At 38.2% G+C, this 26,237-nt stretch overlaps 1 protein-coding gene across 7 annotated transcripts in view; it reads left to right on the top strand.

Annotated features, from left to right (window-relative positions):
- Nucleotides 1–26,237, top strand: part of NOL4 (nucleolar protein 4) — a gene marked incomplete at both ends in the record, with an annotated part of 182,687 nt that overhangs the window by 145,418 nt on the left and 11,032 nt on the right. For 6 of the 7 annotated variants that reach the window (XM_079533564.1, XM_079533566.1, XM_079533567.1 and 3 more), the window contains one exon: nucleotides 2,289–2,402. The exons of the other annotated variant lie outside the window; for it this stretch is intronic. In XM_079533564.1, coding sequence (XP_079389690.1) covers nucleotides 2,289–2,402 — 114 coding nt within the window. The remainder of the gene's footprint in view (nucleotides 1–2,288; nucleotides 2,403–26,237) is intronic. 7 annotated transcript variants of the gene reach the window in all.

The raw sequence follows: 26,237 nt of genomic DNA on the forward strand, positions 1-26,237 counted from the left end.
CTCTTAGAATGATTTATTTTCAATGCATGGGAATGCATTGCTGTTCAAACTGCAACCAAATTCAGTAGGTTTGTTCCATTGAGTAAACCCAAATGTTATATTTTATTGTAGTATTGCTGCCTCTAATTATCTTTCTGGCACAGCTGTTTCAGGTGCTAAAGAGTTTCCTCTTGTATGAATGTGGAGAATTAAGTCAAGAGCACTAGAGATGGAGGCCCACAAATCCTTCTCTATTTTTAAAAGCTAGTTCAGCCACTGCTCCCCAACTGACTGAGGTTCTGTGCATTGGAGAATGTAGAGAATGAGATGATAAAATGACATTCTGCAGAGCACATTCAAAGTCAATAAATTGATTAAAATTTTTAAAGGTAAAAATGTAGTCATGGTCTCCTCACAGTTTCTGGAATAGTATGAAAACCATAAAATCTGTTGGGTCAATATGATCTCAGAATCACAGAGGTTATATAAAAACTGAACAGTGTACTTCAAAATCTGCTTCTAAAACTCAGTGACATTTCACAGTAGGTTCATGCTTTTTTTAATAAGAAAAGAAAAAACCCAATCGAACCACAAGAACCACCCAAGAAAAACCACGCATGCAGCCCAGCCCAATAAAAAACAAAACAACTAAGAAACAAAAAAAATCCCCCAAACCACATATGGCTAATTTCCCAGTAGCTATAAATTCACACAGTTCACTTGAGTTCAGTGAAGCTTTGAAAATTTACAGTAGTTCAGAATAAGGTCCAGTAAACTGTAATGTCTGGAATGCACTCATGTTTATGTACATAGGTCACTCCAAAAGTAATGCCTCCTATTTATTTCCATAGAAACAACAACAGATACAAAGAGCACAGTAACAGCATTTGACAAATCAAGAACAAAAAACTATTTCTTACCACAGCCACCACCATTAGCTAATTTGTGTGAATGAGCTGATCAAGACACTCTTTGTTTCACAGTGTGACAGCTCTGCATGGTCTGTGGCTTGTCCTTCACATCACTGTCACCACTGCTGAAACACACCACCCACCCCTCACTGTGCTCACATCCACTATTTGGTCTCCATAAACATTCTGTGTTGATGACAGTCAATGTGTACAATTTTTCCCACATGGAGGAATTCAGTGACACACCTGGGCTTCATACGCTCTTCCGTGTCAGACACCATTGTGTCAGACTGCCTCTTTGCTGCCACCTGCCACACAGCAACAACATGTAATGGAATGCTGGTGGAGAGGTTTAGCCTCTACTGCAATAACACCAACCTCTGCTTCTGACGCTGTGGGCAAATATAATAAAATAGAAGGCATTACTTTCATAGTTGCGCTTGTATATAACAGTGTCTGGGATGTTGTCCTAATTTTCTTCATTTCTTTATAGTTCAACTATATCTTTATATACTAACAAAGATATAACTAGTTTTATTGTTAGCCTCATCTCTTAGTTGCTGTGGATGTAATTAGGAAAAATGCATGTAAACAGTCTTATTGATAAAGGGGTAGGGAAGATCATACTGGAATTCATGACTGAGCTAAAACAGATTTTAGCATTCTTTTGTGTTTAGGGTTTTGGTTTTTTTTTTTTGTGATTCATTGCACCTTTTACCTAAAGTATGTAAATTCTATGAAATTAGTAACAAGGGGTTTTGTTTCTGGATAATGAACTATATCTAGTTAAACCACAAAATATCTACATAGTTAGAAGGATGACAATATCGAGAGGAAAACAGATTTTTTTAGAAGTCATTTTAATCACATCAGTCATGTTGCAGTAAGGAATGCAAATATTCACATACTACAGATTGAGACTGCTCCAAAATGTTCTGACAATCTGTTCTGAGTGATGCCTTAGCCCCAGTCACTCCGGGTTTTTTGTTTTGTTTTGGGTTTTATGACTATAAAAAGCCACTACTCGTCTCCGTCACATGCTGTACAGGATAAAAGCCGTTTGGCTTTCTTACCAATAATCAGACGGCCGGAGTGCTGCTGGAACACAGAGAATATGCCACTGTCTGTGCAAAGTACAGCGTAATGAGGCAGACTGAGCGCACCGGACAATAGAGCTGTGGGGGGAAAGGGCTTCTCATGGGTATGCCAATCAGCTGCAGCTTTAGCATCTAACTAGTTTCATTTTTCATCTTTGCGAGTTCCATTTCCCTGTTTTGTTGGTATAAACTACATTTCAATGAACGATCTTCCTGCCTAGGTGACAGCACTCTGAGCTTTAATGAGGATGTCGTGGATCAGGCTAGAAATAATTTCTGTGTTTCTTTTTTTCTCTCATAGTCACGACCTATTCCCTCACACCTTACTTCAGCAGTTGCAGAGAGTATCCTGGCTTCCGCCTGTGAGAGTGAAAGCAGAAATGCTGCAAAAAGGATGCGGTTGGATAGACAGCAGGTACTGTGTTCTTCGGGGTCTTCCACATCCATATTGATCGATGCACTCAGCTCATTTCAACTGACAGTCGTGATGAAGCGTGATGCAGAAGCTGCACCTCTCTAATGCCTTTGTTTATATGTACATGAGAAGCATGAGGGTGCCTAGCACAATTATAACGTTCAGCTGGATAAGGCTGCATATTTGCTTTTTAATAGCTGTAGATTTTGAGGACATAGCGTACAGTCTGCCTGCTAGAGTTATAAGTAACAGAACATGTAGTGTGTGTGTTACATAAATATCAGAAACAGTGCTTGCATACGTGAGTCAGACTGCTTACTGTGAGCATACTCCCTTTCCAATTTTTGTATGTATTTTTAAGTGCAATGTGCAATTCTGTAAGTTTCTGAAAATACCTATTTACTTACAACAGAAAAGTTACTGGAATATACATAAAAAGAAAGCTATCAAATGATTTGGTGAGTGTTCTAATCTCATATCAATGTTTATTTTTTTCATATGCATATTTTCAGCTTTTATAGTGTGTGATAGGATTTCATTATTTTTAAATTGCTGAGAATTGCTTGTTTTCCTTCAACACTTAAAATTCAAACTCATAACTCACTTTAGGTTTTGATTATTTAGTTGTTCCAAGGATACAGTGGATGTCTAGCATTTTTATTGCAAAAACCGTTCTAGTCTTTATTTCTCTTCATAACTATCAGAAAGCCCAGTCCAAGTAATATCTCTGCTCTTTCTGAAATATGCTTCTGTTATGGTAGGTGAACTTTTTTTTGCAGAATGCAGTGCTTGAAAGAAGAATTTCCTTTACACTGTCCATTTCAGTCCATTTATTTCCCCCAGGTCCTGCCCTGGCTGAATAAAGGATTCTTAGTAGTATGCTTAGATTATTGATAACTTAAGATGTGAGAGTTGATAGTGATATGTCCTTTTGTTCTTAATTTTTTTTTAGTATTTTCAATAATGCCATATATTTATATTAAGGTTTACAAATCCCATAGAATGTCAAAGTAGTGTAATGTCAAGTGCGGCTTACTGCTCATTCAGATTGTGCAGATTTTATATACTGTCTGTTTTCCCTCATTTGTCAGGAACAACAACAACAAAAAAGCTACAGAATCAACATGCTTGCCCCAAGGAGGCTGAGAAAAGACCTGTGCAAATATCATCTATTTTCATTGCACTGTCTAGAGACTAACCTGACCTCAATAATCATAAATAGAGTGGTTCAATTCCTCAGTCCATCCAGAGTGAGGCAGAGTTTTCAAGTGATTTAAATCCCACAGTACTCCCCAAGGAGCCAGAGAGCTGCTGAAATAAGCACATTTTAAAAGCTGTAGCCAGAAGTCAGAAAGCTATTAATAGGATTTTTCTTTCTTTAATTTGTGGTGTTACTGAAGGATTTGGTAACAATTTTTATTAAGGGGTGAGCTGGTTCTTTTCTTTCAGTTATAGAATTCAATATTTGTAGGCAGAACAGCTCTGAACTGATCATCTTGCTTCCAAAAGTGATGTTAAAGTAGCTAAGTATTGTGGTTAGGGCTATCACCAGATACTTGATTTAATAAGCAGTAAATTAGCTCACTTGATGTGGGATGTTGCTATCAAAACTATTCATGAATTTAGGATAAATGTACTGAATATTTTTTTTTTCTGGAAAAAAAAACAACCTATGGGAATGTCTATTGGTAGCTTCATGAAACCTACAGTAAGAAATTTACCCTAGGAGGGTGAAGAGTTAGGACACTAATTAGAGAAGTAGAAAACCTTGGTTCTAGCCCCAGTTCCATTGAACTGTAGTTATTTATTCCAAATACGTAACGTTAATAAAGTAGATTGAGAGGAAAGTGTTCTGGAATATTTCTTAGTGGAATATTTAACATAAAGAACTGTACTCTCATGCTGAGATGGGAAGTGAGTCTGTATCTGGAGAAAATGATTCATAGATAAAAGGACTTTATCCTTCTCTTCTTATTTTTTCTTATTTTTACTTTTTATTTACTTTTGTACTTTATTTGCCTTTCTTACATATATCCAAAATGAAATATTTTCAATGTTTTTTTTCTTAAACAGAATAAGGCTGAGAAAGTTGAGTTCATCTTCCATCTTTTTTTTACTGTTCTGTAGTTTTGAAAACAAAAACAAATTTTAAAATTAAAACAAAGTCAATTAAAAAAAAACCAAACCAAAACCAAAATAAGGCAAACAAAAAGAAATTTATCTTCCTGTTAACATGGCTCTGCTTTTCCTTTTTGAATGTATATTCCCAAAGTTAGGCATTAAACAAATGAAGTGGACTCAGGCTTCAGTGGAAATTTGGGAGGAGGAAAAGGGAAATAAACTGTAGATAATGGAAACTACCATTTGATAAATTTTATCAGGAGACTTTCTATCAGGGAACAAATGTTAGATGATTCTGGAAAATAGATCATTAAGAGGACTTGGTAAGAGCACTCCTCCAGCACTTCCACTCAGATGCGAGTGGAAGCATTGCATTAAAGATGCTTTATGTGCACTGTGCATGCAGCATGGTGAAATCTGCCTTTTTTTCCCCAAAGGGGTCAGTCTGCCTCAGAGCTAGATGTAATTTGAATACCATCACCATCTTCTCAGAAGATATAAACATGCATATGCATTTTATGGATAGTTTTATGAAGTTTTTTTTTCAGAATATGGCAAATGTACTTTTGTAGGTACAGTCACAGAATCCTTAGAGTTGGAAGGGACCTTTAAAGGCCACCTTCTCCAACTCCCGTGCAATGAACAGGGACACATACAGCTACATCAGATTGCTCAGAACCCTGTCCAGCCTGACCTTGAGTGTCTCCAGGGATGGGGCATTCACCATCTCTCTGGGCAAGCTGTTCCTCACCACCCTTATTGTAAAAAATGTCTTCTTTATATTCAATCTAAATCTCCCCTCTTCTAGTTTGAAACCATTTCCCTTTGTCCTATTCACAACAAACCCTGCTAAAAAGTCTTTTCTCTTTCTTCTTATAATCCCCCTACAGATACTGAAAAGATGTATAGAAATATGTAATATATAGATAGAAAATGATGCATATGCATGGCAGTCTTTATAAGGAAACAGTAATTTGACCAATCAAATCTGTTAGCAAACCAGAATGAATACTGGAAGGTCCCAGTCACTCTTCCTTCTGTACTCATTCTCATATTCTCGCACTTGCTCATTCTCTCTCCAGCTATACAGAAAATGTCTCTGTATTTACGCTGCTAAGAATTGCTTGCCTCAGGTTTATTACCTCTGTCTTGCAGGGTCTGTGCAGTGAGTGGTACGTGTTTAGAAGCGGTATAATGTCACCACTGAATAAAACCACCTCCACTGGTACATAGGGTTGATGTTAGTCCCCTGTCACATTCTTTGCCTCGTTCGAATAGCTCAAGGACACCTTGCCACTGCAGGGGTGACTGGAAACATCGTGTAATGAACACGAATCTGATATTCAGTCCTGAAATTGAGATGCAATTTCAGCAGCTTCCTGAGCTCTCTTTATTTGCTCTTTCCTCTCCTCTGTTTTACCACTGCTTCTCTTACACAACAGTCTCTTAGCAGGAAGCTCTGAGTATGTTGAATATAAATCCCTACTGTAAGTCTGTGCTTTAGTAAAATAACACAACTTTCCAAATTAAAATATGGCTTTGCATATAGTACTAGTGATTTGATAAAAAAAATACGCCAGTTTTCACTCAGGAAAAATAACCAGCTTAAAAACCAAAGCAATGGAAACTTTAAGTGCAGAAAATTTCTGCCTGCAAAAATCCAAATTTAAAAATAGGTTTATGCAAGCTGGTCTCGCTAGCAATAATTACTTGTGTTCAAAATTCGTCGTTTATTTTTTTAATGACCACTTATTTCCTAATTGGAAACAAAGTGATCTTGTTTGTAAGGAAACTAGTACCTTTCGAAGAGTAACACTGAAGACACTGTCACTTTCTGAGACTTCTCTGTAAGGAATATAAACACGTTTACTAGATCACAGGAACTTGGAAGATAGTACCTTTGTCTGTCTGTTGTGTTAGGTGTTTCTCAAGTACTCTCTTTAGCTTCAGTGCGCTTCCATTATTTTGAGCTCAAGCTCTGTTTGTTGGCTTATGATCTAAGTGCTGAGAAGTCCCATACTGGAAATGTTACCTGATCGAAAAGTTCTGTTCTTCCACTTTTTATTTCTGACTAGTATTTAAAATAATTTATTCCACTGCACAAGTTTGGTAGATTTACCTATTCAAAGTATATAGGTTTGCTGATAATACTGCCCGAGAGTGGAATGTCCACACTCACTGGCCTGGGTTTGTTGATCTTTCTATCACCCAGATGAGAAATTGGGTGCAAAAGTAATGAGGAGCTTTTGCGTTGCTCTGCAGGTCACCTTCGTAGAGTCCAGATTCTAAAACAGGGTGATTCCAGTCTTACATTTTGTGGGCATTTTCTTCAGAGATGACCAAAATGTGGAAACAATAATTAGGTAATCCTCTTATTACATGCTTCAAGTCAATGACAGAAGAAATATTATCTGAATCCTAATGGTTTGTTTTGGTTCTGAGTGATGCCCCTGGACTAATCTTTCAAGATCCTCATTACAACTCTAGCAATATTTACTATGAACCAGTTACTCTGAAGTGAACCTTAAGGACTAACATCAACAAGGGAGTCTTGCAAAGCATTAAATAGAGCTGAGGTACACCCCTTTTACATGCATTCATTACATACTGTGAACAGGATGACTTCTTTTATTGTGTCTCTTACTTTGCAGAACCAAATAGTCTTGGTTGGACAAAAGGAGAGTGATTAAATAAATAGAAGTTCTGTTAAAGCCATCTGGCCGTTGCCGTCCTGGGCAGCAAATGGAGGCTGGGTGCCTCTTCTGTGAGTGGCTGTTACAGGAACCTTAAGCTGTGTGGCTCTGCTTCTTGTCAGTCAGAGAAACTGAAATATTGCGTTAGGAGCCTAACTGCTGTCAGTCTCAGCTTCTTCAGAAAAGTTATTTTTGTGGTGTAGTTTTCGTGAACCCTCACCTTAAGACAGTCTCGAGCAGAGCTGGACTGAGTTATGTGTGGAAAGTGGGGGTGGATTAATGTTGTTACCATCCTTTCTGAAATCAGAAAGACCAAGGAAAATTTTCCAAGGGAAGATCTAAAGGAAAATAGTAGTTTATGAAAGTTAATATGTGCATGTTGAGTCACCATTCCTGGATAAGTTTAAAAACCATTTGGAAGTGGTGCTCAGGGACATGATTTAGCGGAGGGAGTAGCATAGTTAAGTTGCATTTGGATTTCATGATCTTTAAGGTCTTTTCCAACCTTAGCAATTCTATGATTCTATGTTGGAGCACCTGCTCTTTTATTTATTCTAGTTGAAATCTTCTATTGGAAAAGCAAATTTAAAACAACAGCAACAAAAAAAAAGCCTTCACATGTATTTGGACACATGTGATATTTGGACACATTTTTTTACAACAGCTGCCTTATGTTTCATTGTTTTCTTCCTTAGAAATAATATTTTGCATGCTGTCATGTTGCAAAACTTATGAACAAACATTATCCTTATAATTGAAGTAAAGTTTTGAACATCAAAACAAAATATGAGCATCTAGGAGGGAGGATAAATAGCAGAAAGTAGAAGAACTGAATTACAGAATATTATTACCTACACATAGATAGCCAGATCATTTAAAAAAAAAATTGAGATAGCTTCAGCAGCATCATGGTGATTGGTATTGCATAGGAATCTGGACCCTTAAGAATTCATTATTATGTTTGTAGGTAGAATGGAAGTCACATATGACTGCGAAGCCAGTGGATGGGATTCTATCTCAATTCAATTCATGTTATTCTAGCAGTTTGACTTCCATTTCAGTGACTAGTGTTATGGAAATGCTACTTTAGCATGCAGAAGTTTTTGAGTAGCTAAAAAAGTGATCTACATACACTTCTTTCAGCCTTATGCCTTGCGTAATAGGATTTCAGTGTAGGATTCTTAGTTACACAGCAAATGGCAAGTTGAGATAAAAGAGAGGTTAAGCTCAGAGGAAAGTGAAAGTTACCTTACATATCTCCCATCCTAAAAAAAGCATTTCTCAGCCAAAATTTGAGGTTTTTAATTAGTAGACTCTCTAAAGAGTGCTTGACAGGCAGTATTTCATAGAACATACATGTTAAGAAGAAGAATTCTGCATTGTCATTTTTAAAAATCTGAATTCAAGGACTACAGTGAAATTTCATTCCAGAGAGTAGCTGAAATCAACAACAGTCAGACAATTTTACAGCCTGACCAAGGTGATGGCCTCATACCTTCACTGCACATAGAAATCTGGATAAAACTTTTCTTGTAAAATACATAATTGGTTTTGTTTGATTTAATTTAGCTATTTGTTATCACTGCCTACAAGGCAAATGAGAGGTAAAAAATGAGACTACTGGGATATGTGTACATCTTCATGTGCACATGGAAGACAATTACCCTTCCACTGAACAAACCAATTATATACAGGCTTTCTTTAATTCTTCACATCAGATCATATTTGGAGATAGCTGTGAGACAACTCTGCAGTTACAACATTACTTTCTTTAACTTTATCTCTGCTTTCATTATTTCATTCCCTATTTGGTATGCCAGAAAAGTTTGCATATCCTCAACATAATAGTAAAAGTTTTTTCTTAGTTGGTATGTTAAAAAATATAACATAAAATTAGAATAAGATTAAGATAAATATGTGGAAGATAGTCTGGGGTCTATAGAAGTCCTCAGTTTAATTATAAAAGCTAAACTCAGTAAAAGAGTCTTCGATTATTTGAATTTTTCAAGTTGATAAGTCACTTGGGTGATGCTGTGAAGTAGTTCTTTATGATGTAGCTGATAACATGATAAATACTGAATGCATTCTTTTTTCTTCTCATCAAGAGGGCAGCTATATATTTTTTTTTCCCAATGCTGTCATTTGTAGTCAGGAAAATGAAATATCAATAATCATCATGATGGAGTGGAGGATAATATCCAGCCCCCAAGGATAAGATGACTCCAGGTTTACAGTGAGATGTAAATGAATATAAATTTGCAAACAGGCACTGTAGATGTATTCTCATGCCCTATGCCAGGCTAGGGGACAAAGAGAAGGGAAATCTAAACTTTTCAATGCATATGAATAGAGTGTTAAGAATATTGCAACATTTCATATTTTTTACAATATTGTTTTTACTGTTCGAGAAGTAGGAGTAGGTTGCTGTTAGGTGTCTGACGAAGCAATTATGGCCCAGACACATATGCTGGAAGCTGACCTGACATTTGCCTCTGGATAGTTGTCATAGCAGCAACCTGAATAGAGTAGCTTGATACAAGTGCCAGTTGCAGAGTGGATACTGGTTCTGTGTAAATGCAGTACGTCTGAATATTAATAAATGCACGCATACATGGAGACCACCAATACTGTTTTTCATCCCATTTACATCTAATTCCTTAATGTTCATTTTTAAAGAAATAGAGACTTGTTAGGACGTGTTAATGATATACTTCCATACAATATCTGTTGTTATTTCTGTACCTGTAACAAGGGGGTTGACCTAAAGAAAGACTCTTCAAGTATAGTTTATTAACAAAACCCAAAAACCTAAATGCGTAGCTATTTTAGACCAGGTGTAAAAGGAAGGAAGTTATTGGTGGACAAATTACAGGTAAATCTAAAACTATTTTGGAAGAAACTAATTGAAAACTTGAATTGCAGGGAGGGCATGGACCTCCATTTCAGGACTACTGTATGTGGCGTTCGGCACTGAGGGGGAAAAGATCTTTAAACCTTCATATTTGAGGACAGAATTTGTTTCATCTTTGCCACAAATTCATAGCCTCTCAATCTTGACAATGAGAAGGTATTTCCTGTATTACAATTCAAACAGTAGGAAAGAAGGAAGGAGGATATTTGTGTCAGTGTGTATACTCCTTCCTGATGAATGGCTACTATAACTTGAAGGAGGAAGGAAGAGACAAAGAGTACAGCTCTTAAATGCTGTATTAATTCTGTTATTTATACTGCCTGTTTTCATATCCAGGGCAGATTGGACAATATTAGTTACATAAAAAGGAGTTATGCAGAAATGTCTCCCTGTCTCCCAATGGAGAGCTGGATCATGCCCTTTGATGCAGAGCTTCTGTGACAGAAAGCTACAAATACAGCAAGCACAACGAGGTGGTCTTATTTCAGGGAGGCTGAGTCCTTGCCACAGTTGTTCAGTATGCAGGAAGAGCACACCAGCTCTAATCCTTGTAAGAGGTGGAGGGGGTGCCCTACCTCTTGGGTTTCATGGAGCCTAATTTTCTCTAGAGGATGGGAAGGGAAAGATGCTTCATTCATGCTGACAAGAAGTGGCAACAGTGCAGAGGGACACTGCGGTGTATTTCCATAAAACCTAAACAATTTCACCTCAAAGTCATTTTTGCTTCAGAATTGGAGGCTTATGGAGCCTCAGAAAAGAACAAATGGAAAGAGACAATTCCCTTAATATAAAGCGACCAGATAGAAACCGGAATCCTAGAAATTACACAAGGCAAAGTCACTTTACTTTGCAGAGTTCAATGCCTCCTACTGTATTAATGATAGTTTCATTATCGTATTTATAATAGCTGTATTAATGATAGTTGATAGTTATTTTGTGTTCAGTCTCCTGCTTGTGATTTGGTATTTAATAGGGCCATGAGTAATTTCTGTATCTCAATACCTACCCTATTTTATCTGTGTTCAAAATTATCAGTGAGAAGACTGTACTATCCTTGGATAACCACACACCAGTTTGCATTTCAGGCTTTATACACTTCCATCATTTCCCCACCTAATGATAATTTTACTTCTGAGTTGGGCTATGGTTTGCTTTTGTGATTGCAAATGATATGCTTTAACCACTGAGGCACAAAATGTTATGCAGGCACCATTTAGCTGCATGTGGATTATTGTCAAGGGACCAAATTATGTACCAGTAGTGGGAAACTCAGCTTCCTACCCACAATGCATCAACCATATTGTCAAGGGGAAGAAAATAAGCAGCATGCATTGTAATTTTAAATCCCGCTGCCTTTCAAGTCAGTGGCAAAATTCCTGATTTCAGCAGTGCTGGATGAAGTTGTGCTATTCGCAGATGCAGCTGGAAAGAACTGCTGAGTATCACAGGGCAACCCCCTCCTGCCGCAGTCAGCCCAGCCCGTGTTAAATTTGCAGCATGTACTCGAAAGGAATAATGTGCAAGGCATGCAATTGAGAATAATTTCATGCTTTGGATTTACACTGGGGCCTTAAGGTGAACAGGTAATTTTTCACCTCAACACAGAGATCATTAAACTAGAAAAAGCTTTATTTTTCCAGGCTCTTTGTGCTGAATTTCAGTCTGCTAACATTTTGAACATTCAGAACTGCAATCTTGAACATGAGGTAAAATTGATGCTGTGTCAGTTTTCTGTTCTGGAGGTTGATAAAGCTGAAGGCTCAGGAATGTTTTTTGGACATTAATTTTAAAATAATCTTATCCCCTTCCCTACTCTATATGGAATGCAAATGAACGGGGACCAAAACAGTTGTCTTACCCTGTCTTTAATATTTGTCTTCTGTCAAGAAGACAGAAGAGGAAAGGCTGATGGAAATATGGATATAACTGTTCTCAGGAGACTCAGGCCCAAAGGCATAGATTTTGGTCTTTTGTTCTTCCCATTTTTATGTTGAAAGCCAGGAATAAGAGATATTTAATGATCCCTTCCTTTCACGTATAAGAAGATATTAAACATGAAGCTCTTTCTAGTCTGTCAGATGTTTCCAGACAAGTATATAAAAGTCTAATTTTGTCTTTCCCGTGTTTAGCTCAGGGCTTCACTTACAGCATGGAGCGGGGATGTTGTTTCTGGGAGTAAATCCCTGCTGTCATACAGAATTTGAGCCAGTTTAATGAAATGTTTTGGCAGCAAATATCTGACCAACTATTCTTAGCTGAAACTGTGAGCCAATTTATAATTCCTTGGTATTTTTGATCCCCACGGAGCCTTAACAAGCACGATTATTTCTGGCACCTCTCTGCATAAGAGATGTGTTGCACCTTCAGAGCAGGCTGTTCTGCTGAACACCTTTGTAACCATAAGGAATTATATTAGAAATAGTGTTGTCAGCAGAAGCAGGGAGATGACATCCCTCTATACTCTGCGCTGATGAGGCCACATGTCGAGCACTGTGTTCAGTTTTGAGCCCCTTACTGCAAGAAGGACATTGAGGACCTGGAGCACATCCAGAGAAGAGTAATGAAGCTGTGAAGGTCTGGAGCACGAGTCTTATGAGGGATGGCTGAAAGAACCGGTGTTGTTCAGTGTGGAGAAGAGGAGGCTGAAGGGAGACGTTATTGCTCTCTACAACTCTATGAGAGGAAGTTGTAGTAAGCCGGGGGTCAGACTCATCTCCCAGTTAACTGTGATAGGGAGAGATGTAATGGCCTCAAGTTGCACCAGTTGGATATTAGGGAAAAACTCTTAGAATCATAGAATCATAGAATCACCAAGGTTGGAAAAGACCTAAAAGATCATCCAGTCCAACCATTCACCTATTCCCAATAGTTCCCACTAAACCATGTCCCTCAACACAACATCTTCTCCAAGAGTGGTGAGGCACTGGAACAGGCTGCCCAGGGAAGTTGTGGTATCACCATCCCTAGAAGTGTTTAAGGAAAGAGAAGATGTGGTATTTTGGGACATGGTTTAATGGACAATATTGGTGGTAGGTGGACAGTTGGACTTGATGATCTTAGAGATGTTTTCCAACCTTAATGATTCTATGAAATCAGCGCAAACTCACAATGTGCATGTGCAAATCCTTATTTTTCAAGAGAACAGTGATGTGTTTTGGTTTTGGTTAGTAAAGTAAGTAGATTTAGAAGATTTTAAACAATCACAGATTACTTTTAAATTCAAAGCATCAACTGCAAAATATATTCAGTTGTATTCCTCAGAACAAGGTAATTCTTCACACAGGAAATATATTTGGAAATATATGCACAGACTGCTTCTGTTTGATAGCAAGATCATATTTGTAATTCAACAACTGGCTTGATGTCCCTAAACTAAATTTAGAAACATATTTTTCTAAGAAAAAACAAACAAACAAACAAAAAAACCAACAGTGGGAGCAGGAATTGAGTGCATCGCCTGGAATCAGCACCAGCTGCCATAGAGGCTAGGTGCAGGGCAAGGCAGCCAAGTAGGCAGTGGCCAACAGCTCAGGCATTGTGCCAGGCAAATCCTCCCCTGAAATGAGAATATTTGGGGAACAGATTTGTACTGCAGTGCACAAATTTAATGCTTATTACTCATGATATTTCATATTAAGCTTCAGTTTTACTGTCCCCATTAATGAGGCAAATCAGACTTTGCATCCTCCAAAGCCCAATCAGAGGTCATTTCTTTGTTTTGTCCAGCCACTTACATTGCTGTGGTTTTACAGTTATGGAATCAAAAGGCCATACCCCAAAGCATCACCTCTTATTTATTGAATCTTCTTTTAAAATACAAAACTGAAATCAAAGGACATGCACTGAGTTCATTAAAATATTTAGAGTTGGTCTTCTTCAATAGCAAAGCATTTCCCTGCTATTAAATGGTTAGAGACATGGTGGGGAGGTTTTTTTTTTTAAGATACCTTTTATTTTTAAAAGTCTTTTTCTATTTTAACTGTAAAAGTCAAGCTGTACCCGAGGCAGTGTTTAAAAACATGCATTAAATTCATAGAAATGATTTTGTTTTTCACAAACATACAGTTCAGATTTTAAGGCAAGTTTGAAATTGAGTAGTTAGGAATCAAATATATCAACCACAGGGCAAAACACTTCAAGACATCTGAACCTGTTGAAAACAAGAACCAGTCATTAAATGTGTACAGGAAAGCAACTGTACACTCTCTTATTTTAAGACAAGAAAACTCTTTTTGTAAAGCAGTTATCTGTAACTCCTATTGGAATTTACCCATGGCAGAGACACCATTCTTTAAAAATGGCAATATGCTACTGGAATCTCCAGGATGTTTTTCCTTTTCAAGGCAGAACACAGAGGCATTTTTAATTGGGTGAAACTTCCACAATGACCTCAAGCACTTCACGTCTAGGCTATCATCTCCTGTATCTAAATGAAAAAGAATTTCATTTGGAGTCTAATATATAGTGTTTCCCTTCACTGTGGAAAGTAATATGTGCAGTATTAAAAGAATGTGAAGCACAAAAGAAAAATAGGAAAAAAGCACAAAAATTCCAAACCATATTCTGTAATTTTCCAGTAAAATCTTTTTGAGCAGTCGAATCTCCATACCTCAGAGACAAGAGATGTGTAGAAAGCTATTTTTATCTAGAAAATATCCTGTCAGTCGTTGGGAATTGGATGGGAAACATTAGCTCAGAGCCTGAACCCGTGGCTGAGCACCTGGTGAAGCCATCCCTGGGAGCACAGGTGGAAGCATTCACCTGTGTGACCGGAACCTCTCTGAAGGGCTGGCAGCTGCAATGGAAGTATCTCTACTTGGTGATTTCTTCCTTTGGAGTTTTTGGTGAGTTCTGATCCTTGGAAAGGGGTAAGCAGTTCCTTCTTTGTTACCAGACTGTGACCTCAACCTTTCTTGGGTGGTTGGAAAGTGGTTATTATCTCTCCTTACAAGAGTGATGCCATGTATAAAGTACGAAATGAAAAGACCTATAGTGGGAGGTGTAATTATATTGCCTGTGATGATACTATAGTAATAAATCCACAAAGCTGGCACAAGCATTGCTCCACTTCTCCCACACAATTTCCCCTGCATGCTTTTTAAATACTTGATTCATGATTTTTGAAAAGTTCTCTAGTGCCACAGTTCTATTGCACTGAATGGAGTGATATTCATCTATCCCAACTGAACTTGTTGCCCATAATAATAATGATAAAATAACATACTGGCAAGGGGTAATGGAACTGACATAGTTTCTTGAGAACAGTACACACATCTACGAAAAGGAAAAAGCCATCACTGTGATGATAAATAAAAGCAGAGTTGCCTGAGGCATTGCAAGGCCTGTTCTGAACCAGAGGTGTATGCGGCAACAGAGGAATTTCACGTTGCATCTTTCTGGTTCAGCAGCAGGTACTGCTACATCTCTATCACCGTGCCTCAATTTCAGTAATATGTTGATTCATTCAACAGCACTACCTGAAGGCAAAACTGCTCATGGGATGGGAAGTGACAACATTGCTTCCACGCAGTTTATGCTGTTTGTTAGAATGGTCAGGCATTCAGATTCCTCTGTCTGTACTTCCTGTCAATGAAAAGGCAGCAAAAAAGATCCATGACCATCTTCAGCAAGGTGCTAGATGCTGCAGAGAAGCAGGCTTTCAAAGGACAAGGGATATATGCATAAACACAACAATTGCTTTCCTGCTCAGAAGGCTGTGTCTAATTTCCACTGAAGTTTTACATGTATTTTCTTCAGATTTGCAGTTAATCTCATTGTATCAGGAGCATCCTGGTGCTTCACTTTTGAGGCGGGGCACTTAGCAATTGAAGTCCCCTTAGGAACAGGCTCAGCTAGCCCTCTCCCTTAGTCCCATGCCTTGAGCTATCTTATGCTGTGCAGGTCTTCAGTCAAAATTTGCCTTTGTATCTGCCTATCCTAAGAGGAAAAACATCTGTGTGAAGTCTGGACCTTAACAAATCTCTTCTCTCTGTTGGTACAATGGGGATAAAGCAACAGTTCCAACCATCATCTCTCCTCTCATCTTCCTCCATTAAATTGTAGCTCTGAAGACTACTCTGCTCTTTGTGTGGCACTTTTGTCCCTCTGAATTGAAATAGATTGGGCTTTCTCCAAGATAAATGCCATGTATTCCGTGAAGAATACCATGAACACAGAGGAGTTTTGCCAAGATTCAAAGGCACAGCAGCAGTTTACTTTCTCAAGCCAAGTGCAGTAGAAGTTTCTAATCTGGTGCTGGCTATCACTGGACACATTATTTAAAATCACACTAATGAAGCTGTACATACACTGCAGTGCAGTATGCAGTCTTGCACTATGTCTCTGTGTTGAGATTTTCAGTTAATACTATTAGTTGAGAAACCATTAGCAAAATGCATTTTTTCCTACATTAAAGCTAGACAAGAGCACGACCATATCCAAGTTTCAGATTTCCTTCTTAATATAACAGGAAATGCTCAAGTATCTTATGAACTGCTGTAACTCCTGCCTAAGACAAGAACAGCAGGAGCCGTAAAGGTAACTTGCAGGGCACTTTCCAGGCGAAAACACATTGGGAATCACCTATTTTGAACTTCACTAAAGAAAGTGAGTTTGTCTCAAGCACCACAGAATATAAAAGCTATCCTCTATTGAAGCAGAGAGAGAACCAATCTTTAGAAGAACCCAGTCTCTCCTTTCCCCAGTGACTTTGCATTACAGATATATAGACCACAAGCCCAGCTTGTTTGTGTTTCCATACTCAGCCAGCAGTTCTGGTGACCTCTGAAAGCTCATGTTGTTCTGATATCACAGTGGATAATGAACTGCACGTAGCTGACAGGCAATGAAAAACAATCCCTCTGCTTTGCTATCACTCCAACGAAAGTGATTCTCTGACAGCTCCTTGCAACAATTGTTGAGTCTCTCTTCTGAAAGTTTTCTGTTCTGTAGAAGAGGTGGCAGGAGTTAAAACAATAACAAAACAAAAAAATCACCAGAAAACCCACACAGCTCAAACTCTGCAATGTGAAAACACTAACCTTTTATTTAAGGTTAACATACTCGTTCCGATCTACAAATAATGTGTCATGTCATCAGGAGTACAGAAGACTAAAGTGTGTTTTTCTGTCTTCTCCACAATAGCACCTTTATATTTTGATCTTTTTCCTTGCTAGTCTCATGCTTTCATTTCTTGTCAAGCGCTGGCTTTGTCAATTTTGATGCCTGGTGACAGCACTGATTCTGGCAGTTCATTTCAGTATTAATAACTGCAAAACATAAGGAATCTACTACCTTTATAATCAGAAACTGAAATATGGTAGTTTTTTTATTTCTTTTTTTTTTCTTGAACTTTTGGCAGCTAACAGTATTTTGATGGGCACTTCAAGATCCCGCACATCTCCATTCATGTTGCAGGGAGTTAGGATTCCTAATTGGACTCTATTATGCCTGATTTAGCTCAAGTAGTCTATACCAATATTTCCACTATTTATGGAAATATTATGGAAAAACTATTATACCAATATACCACTATTTGAAAAATTATATTAATCATTTTTTGTCTTTAAAATATGGATCATTAATCATTATGGATATGATAAAATATGGATCAAAATCATTAATAACAACTCTTCTGTCAGAAATGTCTTGCATCTCTTGCACTTTTTTCATTTGATGTTATCCTTGTGACAGAAAATTGCTAAGAATGGGCTTTCCCTTGATTTTTTTAACATACCTGCCTTAAATACATAAAAATGATGCAGAGAGGGAAGTCATGAAAAAATAAGATCTAGGTCTGAATAAAGAGATTAGGAAGTGGAAAGCTGTTCAGTCTCCCAGCTGTTCCTTTCAAGAGAAGAAATAGTGTGCATATGTGAGAACAGCAATTAGAATCCTCTTGACTTCACTGGCAAGTCTACACTGAACTATCAAAACAGTTCCTAAAAAAAATCTAAAGAGTATTTGGCATGAGTCCTTTAAAAACATTTGGAGTTGACTTTGTATTTTAATCTAGTTAGTTTGTTCAAATCTATTCTTAATACTTCTGGGGGGGAAAAAAAAACAGACCAAAAACAGGAGTCTCTCTCCTGGTTGTGCATAGGCCTCATCCATAAATCATTGAGTCACAGACTCATTTGAGTTGGAAGAGACTCTTAAAGGCCATTTAGTCCAACTCCCCTGCAATGAACAGGAACATTTGTGCTACATCAGGTTGCTCAGAGCCCTGTCTGGTTTGACCTTGAGCGTCTCCAAGGATGAGGCATCCAACACCTCTCTGGGCAACATGTTTCAGTACCTCACCACCTTCACTGTAAAAGATTTTTTTCTTTTGTCCAATCGAAGTTTCCTCTCTTCCAGTTTGAAACTATTTCCTCTTGTCCTATCACAACAGACTCTGCTAAAGAATTGTCCCCTTCCTTCTCATAGCCCAACTCTAGATATTGAAAGGCTGCTTTCAGGTCTCCCTGGAGCCTTCTCCAGGCTGAACAGCCCCAGCTCCCTCAGCCTGTCCTTGTAGGAAGGTATTTCATCCCTTGGATCATTTGTGTGGCTCTCCTCTGGATGTGCTCCAACAAGTCCTCATCTCTTCTGTACTGAGGATTCCACATCTGGACACATTACTCCAGATGAAGTCACACCAGCGCAGAATAGAGGGGAAGCATCACCTCCCTCACCTTGCTGATCATGCTTCTTTTAATGCACCCAGGATATACAGCTGGCTTTCTGGGCTGCAAGGGCACACTGGTGACTCATGTCTAGCTTCCCATCTGTGAGTACCTGCAAGTTCTTTTCATCAGACCTGTGCTCCATCCTTGCGTCCCCCAGCTTGTACTGATAGCAGGGATTGCCTCAACCCAGCTGCATGACCTTACAGTTGGAGTTGTTGAACCTCGTGAGATTCACCTGGGTCCACTGTTCGAGCCTGTCTAGGTCTCTCTGGATGGACTGTTATCCCTCCAGTATGTTGACCGCACCCCCCACAGCTTGGTGTCATCTGCAGACTTCATCCCACTGTTGTGTCATTCATGAAAATATTAAAGAGCACTGGTCCCAGTACTGACCCCTGAGGGACACCACTTGTCACCAGTCTCCATCTGGACATTAAGCCATTCTAGTACTTTATCCTCTGGAATGTCTCTAGTGAAGGATAACTAAATTTGAAGTGGGAGAAATTGGCCCAGAAGTACAATTAGTTTTTTTAATCCATCTGTCCTGATAACTTTGGACAGTGGGTAGGGGATGCTCAGTGTATGCATTGTCTTAAAAAAACAACACCATGAGCAGCCCGAGAGGTGGAGAAACATTCAGTATTTGTCTTTGAAAGTTATCAGAGAATAACTTTTTACCTATGATAAAATACATCTCTGATATGTTTTGAATATTTTTCTGAAACAGACTATAAAGATTCTAGCAAATAAATTTTCAGTTTTCAGCAATAGATCTGTTGTGAGTAGTTGAAATCTCCGGTAGATGTTTATTTTGAATGCCTAACTATGGAGATTGGGAGTTTTGTAGGATTTTTTTTTAATAATAGTTTTGAAATATGCAACATCACAAAGAAAGTCACGTGAAACAAGTCTTCTGCACACAAATTGATCAGGAAATCTGTAGAAATGTTCTCATTACAAATACTGAATCTATGCTGACTTCAGCCAAACATCTAGCTTTTTCACATTGTGTTACAATAGAAATAAGGCTTTCTGAGAAAGGTAATATCATTTAATACATTTGCTTTAGGGAATAGAAGTTCTTCTACTGGTCTAGGAAAAGATGTCACCTATTTCTACGCTCATTTTACCTCCATGCTTAGATCACAGAGTAAGAACACCTCTAATACTGTTAAAAGATGTCATTCTTTTAAAGGACTATAAATATTTAGTACTTTGCATTGTCTGATTCTTTTTATTTAAAGAATTATCATAAAGCCTCATTTGGATTTCAAATTCAGTGAACTGTGTATGTCTTTAATTTTGTTCTCCCTGGTCCTGAACAGGTTTTATTTAGTGGATGATAATGCCAGTACTAGCCTTTGCAACTGGAGAGGAATGAGAAAGAATGTGCAGTGAAAACCAAAACTGAAATGAATCCTCACATCCATCTTTTGTGGAAATTCCACTTCCACTATTGCTAAGAATTTCATTGCTAAGTGAATCAGCAGCCTTATTGCCGTGTTAAAGGAAAATATACTCTCCTGTGATATGCTATAATATTGTTCAGGTTTCTGGGCCTCCAGGATATTGGTCATAAAATTAAAAGGTGGGTCAAAGCCAGGAGAATTAATGTTGTGCATTTAAAACCAATAAAAAGATGCAAAGTTCAATCAGAACAGTGCATGTAATCAAAGCAGTCAATAGTATCATCACCTATTAAGATTAACTGACACTTTCTATTATCATACCAGATATGCAGTTGGGTAATAATTTGATGTTTACTGTTCTGTATGTCTTCTACCTATTGAAGTATTTCAGAGAAAACTTCAGCCACTTTCAAAAACAAGGAAAGATTTGTCCTTTAAGGATAATTTGATCCTTAAATGTGGTTACCACTTCACAATAAATAGGTGAATAATACTATCTAATATTTACACTGTAATGGTACATTTGGTGTCATTTAAGCCAAGGATGTTCTGCTGGACGCCCATGCTTACACAACTGATATTCAGTTGCTAAATTACCAGAATGTTTGAATTTCAGCGGGTGTAACAGGAATCTGGTTTCAGAACAGAAAACAGGAGATGTGCACTGGATTTGTGAACCACAGCAAGAGTGATAATGATAAAGGATGAAGAAAGAGCGAGGTTGTGAAATGGGATTCAATAAAGTAGAAGTGAAAGAAAGAGGGTCAGATACGTCTGTATGGTAACTGTTGAGTCACAGCCTGAACCACTGATTGAACAGCTGGGGAAGGGACCCGGTCAGCCCTGCGAGCACAGGTGAAGGCAATTCTCCCATGTGATCGGAAGAGGTGGATTCTGGCTGCACCTCTCTTAGACCCTATTTAAGAGCTGACTGCCAGTGGGGGGGAGGATCTCTGATTGGAGAACCCTTCCTTGTGGAATTTTCCCTGCAAACCTAGCTCTTCAGAGATGGGTGAGTGCTTTTCCTTCATAACAGCATTCCATTTGCACTAGGCACTTTGCTACTGTACTCCTGTATCGCCCTTCCGTTGTGTTGACCTTTCTGATTGTAACAGTGAATAACGAAAAATAACATGGGAGTGAAAACAGGAGTGACTTTGTTAAATATAGAAGCCAGCTTTTCTTTTGTTGAAAAGGATAGGATACTGGGGATCTGAGGCTGAAAAAAGTCCTGGGAGGGAGAGAGAACCTCAGATCGGTGAATGTTAACAGTGGTGAAATGCAAAATAGGAAATGAAAAGACTTGAGTTGCTGAGACTACTCAGGTATCAGGGAACAAGAGTCTTGTTTGAAAAGGAGAATTTAAAATTTATGGGCAAGAAAACTGAGAAGAAGGGTAGAAGGTGGAACTGCAAAAGCAAGGAAGATGTGATGAATCGGTATTTGGAAGGCACAGCATGGAACAAATGTGAAGAGGCAGAGTGCAGGATGTGTGCTATCATGTCATAGTGGAGGGAGAAACAGCAGCAGTGCCTGGGTTGCCAGAAGGGGACTTGCCTACAGACCTGGCAATAGGGGCCAGGAATCCCATGGTTTGCCCTGCTTCCAACACTGCTGCATGCAGTTGCTGATGGCCAGTCCTATCCCCTGCAGATTCAGCAGAGTGTTCCTGTCAGGCTTCTTTCCATTATTTAAAAAAAAAAAAAAAAAAAAAAAAAAAATAAAATAAAAAAAATAGTTAGGGAAACCAAAGGCCATTGCATTGTTATGGTTGTAGAACTCAAGCACTGATGTAGTAATGCTAGCTTAAGGTTGCCAGAATCTCACTATCTGAAAAACAGTGATAAAAGGCCCATCCGGCAAGAGTATTATGAGGATTAATTGGGTATATGTTGAAAAGTACTGCACGGTTTTATCATGCATTTCTGTTGATTTCACTTTTGAATCAAAAGTCACAGAAATAAATTGGTGTGGCCCAGATGGGAAAAATATATGCAACACTAATTTTTTTCTAAAGCCCCACTACAAGCCATTGAGGCTAAAAATTATTTTAAAGAATGTGAAAGTGTTTCATTTTTTTTCAAGTGAATATGTTCTTTCCTGTGCTGAAGAAATGGAGGACTGGCTTTCCTATCTGTTTGAAGATTAATCTACATTCAAGATTTTCTAGCCTCAAAGTTGTCTTGTGAGAGCAGTACTTATTGACAGGAACAAAAACTAATCCACATTAAGCAGTTTAATATATTCAAAAATGAAATGTCAGGTAACATGAGGCAAAAATGTGTTCCTTTGTCGCTCTTTTTTTCTAATTGAGTGGGAAAAAATCACCTTGACATAGGGGCGGTTAAAAGCTGGTATTTGTGGAGCTATTAATTTGATCTGGTAGAAAGTGGCTTTCATGAAAAGCAGCAAGTTAACTGAACGTCACCATCTTTGCCATTTTTGGAATATTACAATTTACATTCCCTTTGCAGAAGTTTTGCTAGCTTTTCGGTCAGTCGGCATTGTCCATTTGCTTTTTGTGCTTGATGATAACAGTGGAGTGACAGCCAAGGCAATAGCTATATTTTGTCTTAATGGGAGTGCACAGGATTTTTGATGCATATGTGTGTGTATATATGGGATCAAAACTCGGAATGGAATCAATTTGCCAGGCCTTATTATTTTAATAAGCTGTTTCTTTTATTATTATGATGATGGTAAAGGAGATAAGAAACAAAAAGGAACCTTTGTGCCTAGAGTTCTTTCCAGAAAAGACAGACTCCTTAAAAAGATGTCTATACTGTATCTCTTCTGGCATTGATGTTGGACGCTGGGATGCTGCCAGTTGGATTATTTGTAGCACAGCTGTGACATTCTGTACTAACATCTGTGCTGCTGTAGGAGGTATTTCCCTTTAAACTATTCCTTAGATGCTCAGAGTATCAGTCAGAGCAGGGCTTCCTTGGTATAAAGGCTGTGCAATTGTTCATGAAATCTTTTCTGATTACGTGCTGTCCTTAGACTATTTAATTGCTTACATGAGGGAATAAATAAAAATAATTAGAAACTTATTTGAATTTGAAGGGGGGAAAAAAAAATCTCTTCTCCTGATATAGACCTAGGCATAAATGTGAGACAGTGTATATCTCTCTGATATACACTAAGTTGACAGTCACAAATTCCAGTCTATCAAGTGAACAGATAATATGCATTTTAGCATGCTTATGTATGTAAGAGGTATCTCTATATTTCTGTGATTCTATCAGTTTCCAGATCATATGCTCAAGGTCTAAATTACTTTTCTTCCCAAATAAAGTTTCTACCCTGTTTCTCCATTTCAGCATCTTGAGATGTTGAGCTAAGCACTTAGTCCTAATCTTGAGGACTGAAACAAATGGTGCCTTAGTCATTATTTGGGTACTGCTTTTAAAAATGTGTGTAATATTTAGAAGGAGGCACCTTTAAGTATCTCATGGAACCAAGAGTCCCACGCCCAGCATCCTACTCAACCTATCTCATGGCCCTGGGAGTGTCTTCCCAGCCAGGATGTGGTTACCTTCTGAGTTCCCAGAACAGGGCACACTACATGTCCTGTGTGGCTGTAAATGGTTTGATACAAACCCTTTGGATCCCACTGTCAGAGCAGCTGATGAATTCTGTGATAGGGAGATGCTGAGTCAGGAGTATTGACAGGGAGCTGTGCTGGAAGCATCCCTGAGTCATGCTCCCTGACTGTTTGCTGTCTCTGTTCTATGAATTGTACGTTTCCACTCAGTGAGTGGCACAACTTCAGACTATGACTCCTCCCAGAGCTTTGCTTTTAGTCTGGTTGCTAGGAGATGAAAGCTTTGAGTTCAGGTTCCCCCCACCAAAGCTATCAAAGACTTCACATTCCAGATTTTACACCTCTTCACCGTGCATTGCAACAAGAAGGCGCAGTTCTGGTCTGTTGCCTCTTAGCCATGTGCTCCAACACACAGGCTAGCATGTATCAGCATACAGTCTTGTGCAGCCCTGTGGCCAGGCTCTGTTGTGCTCTTCCATGAGCTCACTGCTGTGTGTTCACTTCACACGGTGGGTTCAGTGACCAAGAGGGGCACTAGAGTGCATGTATATTTAGGAACAGCAAATCTGTGGTACACAAATAGATGGGATAAGGAGATGTGCTTCTCATCTGTGGGACAGCACTTCTTGGCTGTTCAGGAATTATTCTGGAGTTATTGGTACATGTATTGGTAAAGATATGCTGTATAAGTTGTGTCTGTACAGTTAGTTGTTTTGGCAGCTTACGTGATTTAGTTCCCTTCACTCTGCACCCTTGATAGTGGCCCGGGTATTGGTAAATTTGCTGAAGATCCCTTGAAAATTTTCATGAGCATAAACTGAGGGCTTGAGGGAGTTTATAGCAGAAAGGATCATCTAGTTGTAGAAATAAGGATCTCAACCTTGAGACTGCTAAGGAATTGGGTGATTTATGCTTTGTTGCCAAGAAAGAATTTTCCTGTATAACTTATGAATATTTTCTTGTAGAAATTAATATGTTATCTCTTATGGCAGATATCAGTTGCCTTTGGAGTTAAAAGGTAAATTATACTGAGGTTGAATTCTTTGCAAAAAGAAAAAAAAAAATCATGTAATTTTTACTTGAGTCTATCATTGTTTAAGAAAATGTGTACAAGACGAATTTGGCCAACTCTAAAAAAAAAAAAAATAAATAAAAAATGGAGAGCTTAGCTTCAGCTCATATAAGTGCCCAAGAGGTCTCATTCTGATTGTTTATGGAGTTAATTATGTGATGATTCAACATTCTGTATTAAATATTAAAATTTCTGTTAATAATATATGTTCTATCTTGTGAGTCATCTCAATTATAGCCCAATCTCTTTAGCCAGTAAATAACTAAAAGACAGGGATCTCTTCATCTTGGAAAAGCTGGCGGTGAGATTGACTAATGCAAACAGGAAATCTGCTTCACGGCCATTTTTTTTTTTTTTTTTTTTTTCTTCGACAGAATCTGGATGCTGTTTGAACTATTTGATTCTTCCATTGCTGATATATACATAGATATTTCTTAAATGTTTAAAAGTTTGTAATTTTTTGTAGCAATCTCAGAAAACTTGGTATATTTAGCAACCAAACTTGGTGGATTTTTTGTTTATTTTTTTTGTTTTTTTCCAATATTATAGCTCCTTAGATCTGTTTTATTTGAACTTACTGAAATGTGTTTGTCAGACACTGATGGGTTTTCCTTTTGCATCTAATAAAACAGTCAATCTTAATGCTTTTTGTTCTTCTTTTTCACTTGTTGTGGCCACTGTGAGTCTGAGTGGAGGTATGGGGCTCTCAGCAGTACTTACAGCATCTGATGGAGAAAAACAGAGCTCTGAAACAATCTCCTCAAGGGGAAAGTTGTGGGGCAGTTGTGCTAAATATTGTTCTGTATCATGCAAGCATAACAGAAGTAATCTGAGAGTGTTAGGGAAATGTATGATGTGCAGTTGTTGCTCAATTGCAAGATTATAAATGCTTTCAAATCATGTCTGTGGAATCATCTTTGCCCTTTGATCCTTGTAGGCATGGTCACTGTCTGAGCCATCTGCAAATAGGGAAAATGTGACTATATTCAGTTTCTCTACTCCTTCTGTCACTTCTGAGAATGATACTTCAAGAGAAGTACTTGGAGCATTTTTCATTGATTTCTTTTATTGAGAAGGAGACAGTTTTCCTACTTAGAGAAGTGATTCCTGTAGTCAGAAAGTAATGGCTTCTTTCTTGTTTCCCATACTATTTTTAGACAGAGGTGGGTTTTGCAGGAGACAGTGAGCTCTTCAGGATGAGAGGATGCCTCTTCCCTTTTAAGAAACCCTTTTAAGTATGTTTGGCTATTGGAGCACAAATAAATAAAAATACAGGTTTCCCATAGATCTGAGATTATTTATTAGCTGCTGTTCTGCCTGTCAGAGACATGTCTGTGCTTGTTTAACGTGAATTAAAATTTTGTGAAAGCAAGTACATGGGAAGTCTTAACAATGGAAGAGACCCTTCTTATG

This window comes from Tetrao urogallus (genome assembly GCF_951394365.1).
Source record: "Tetrao urogallus genome assembly, chromosome: 3".
Classification (NCBI taxonomy): domain Eukaryota; kingdom Metazoa; phylum Chordata; class Aves; order Galliformes; family Phasianidae; genus Tetrao; species Tetrao urogallus.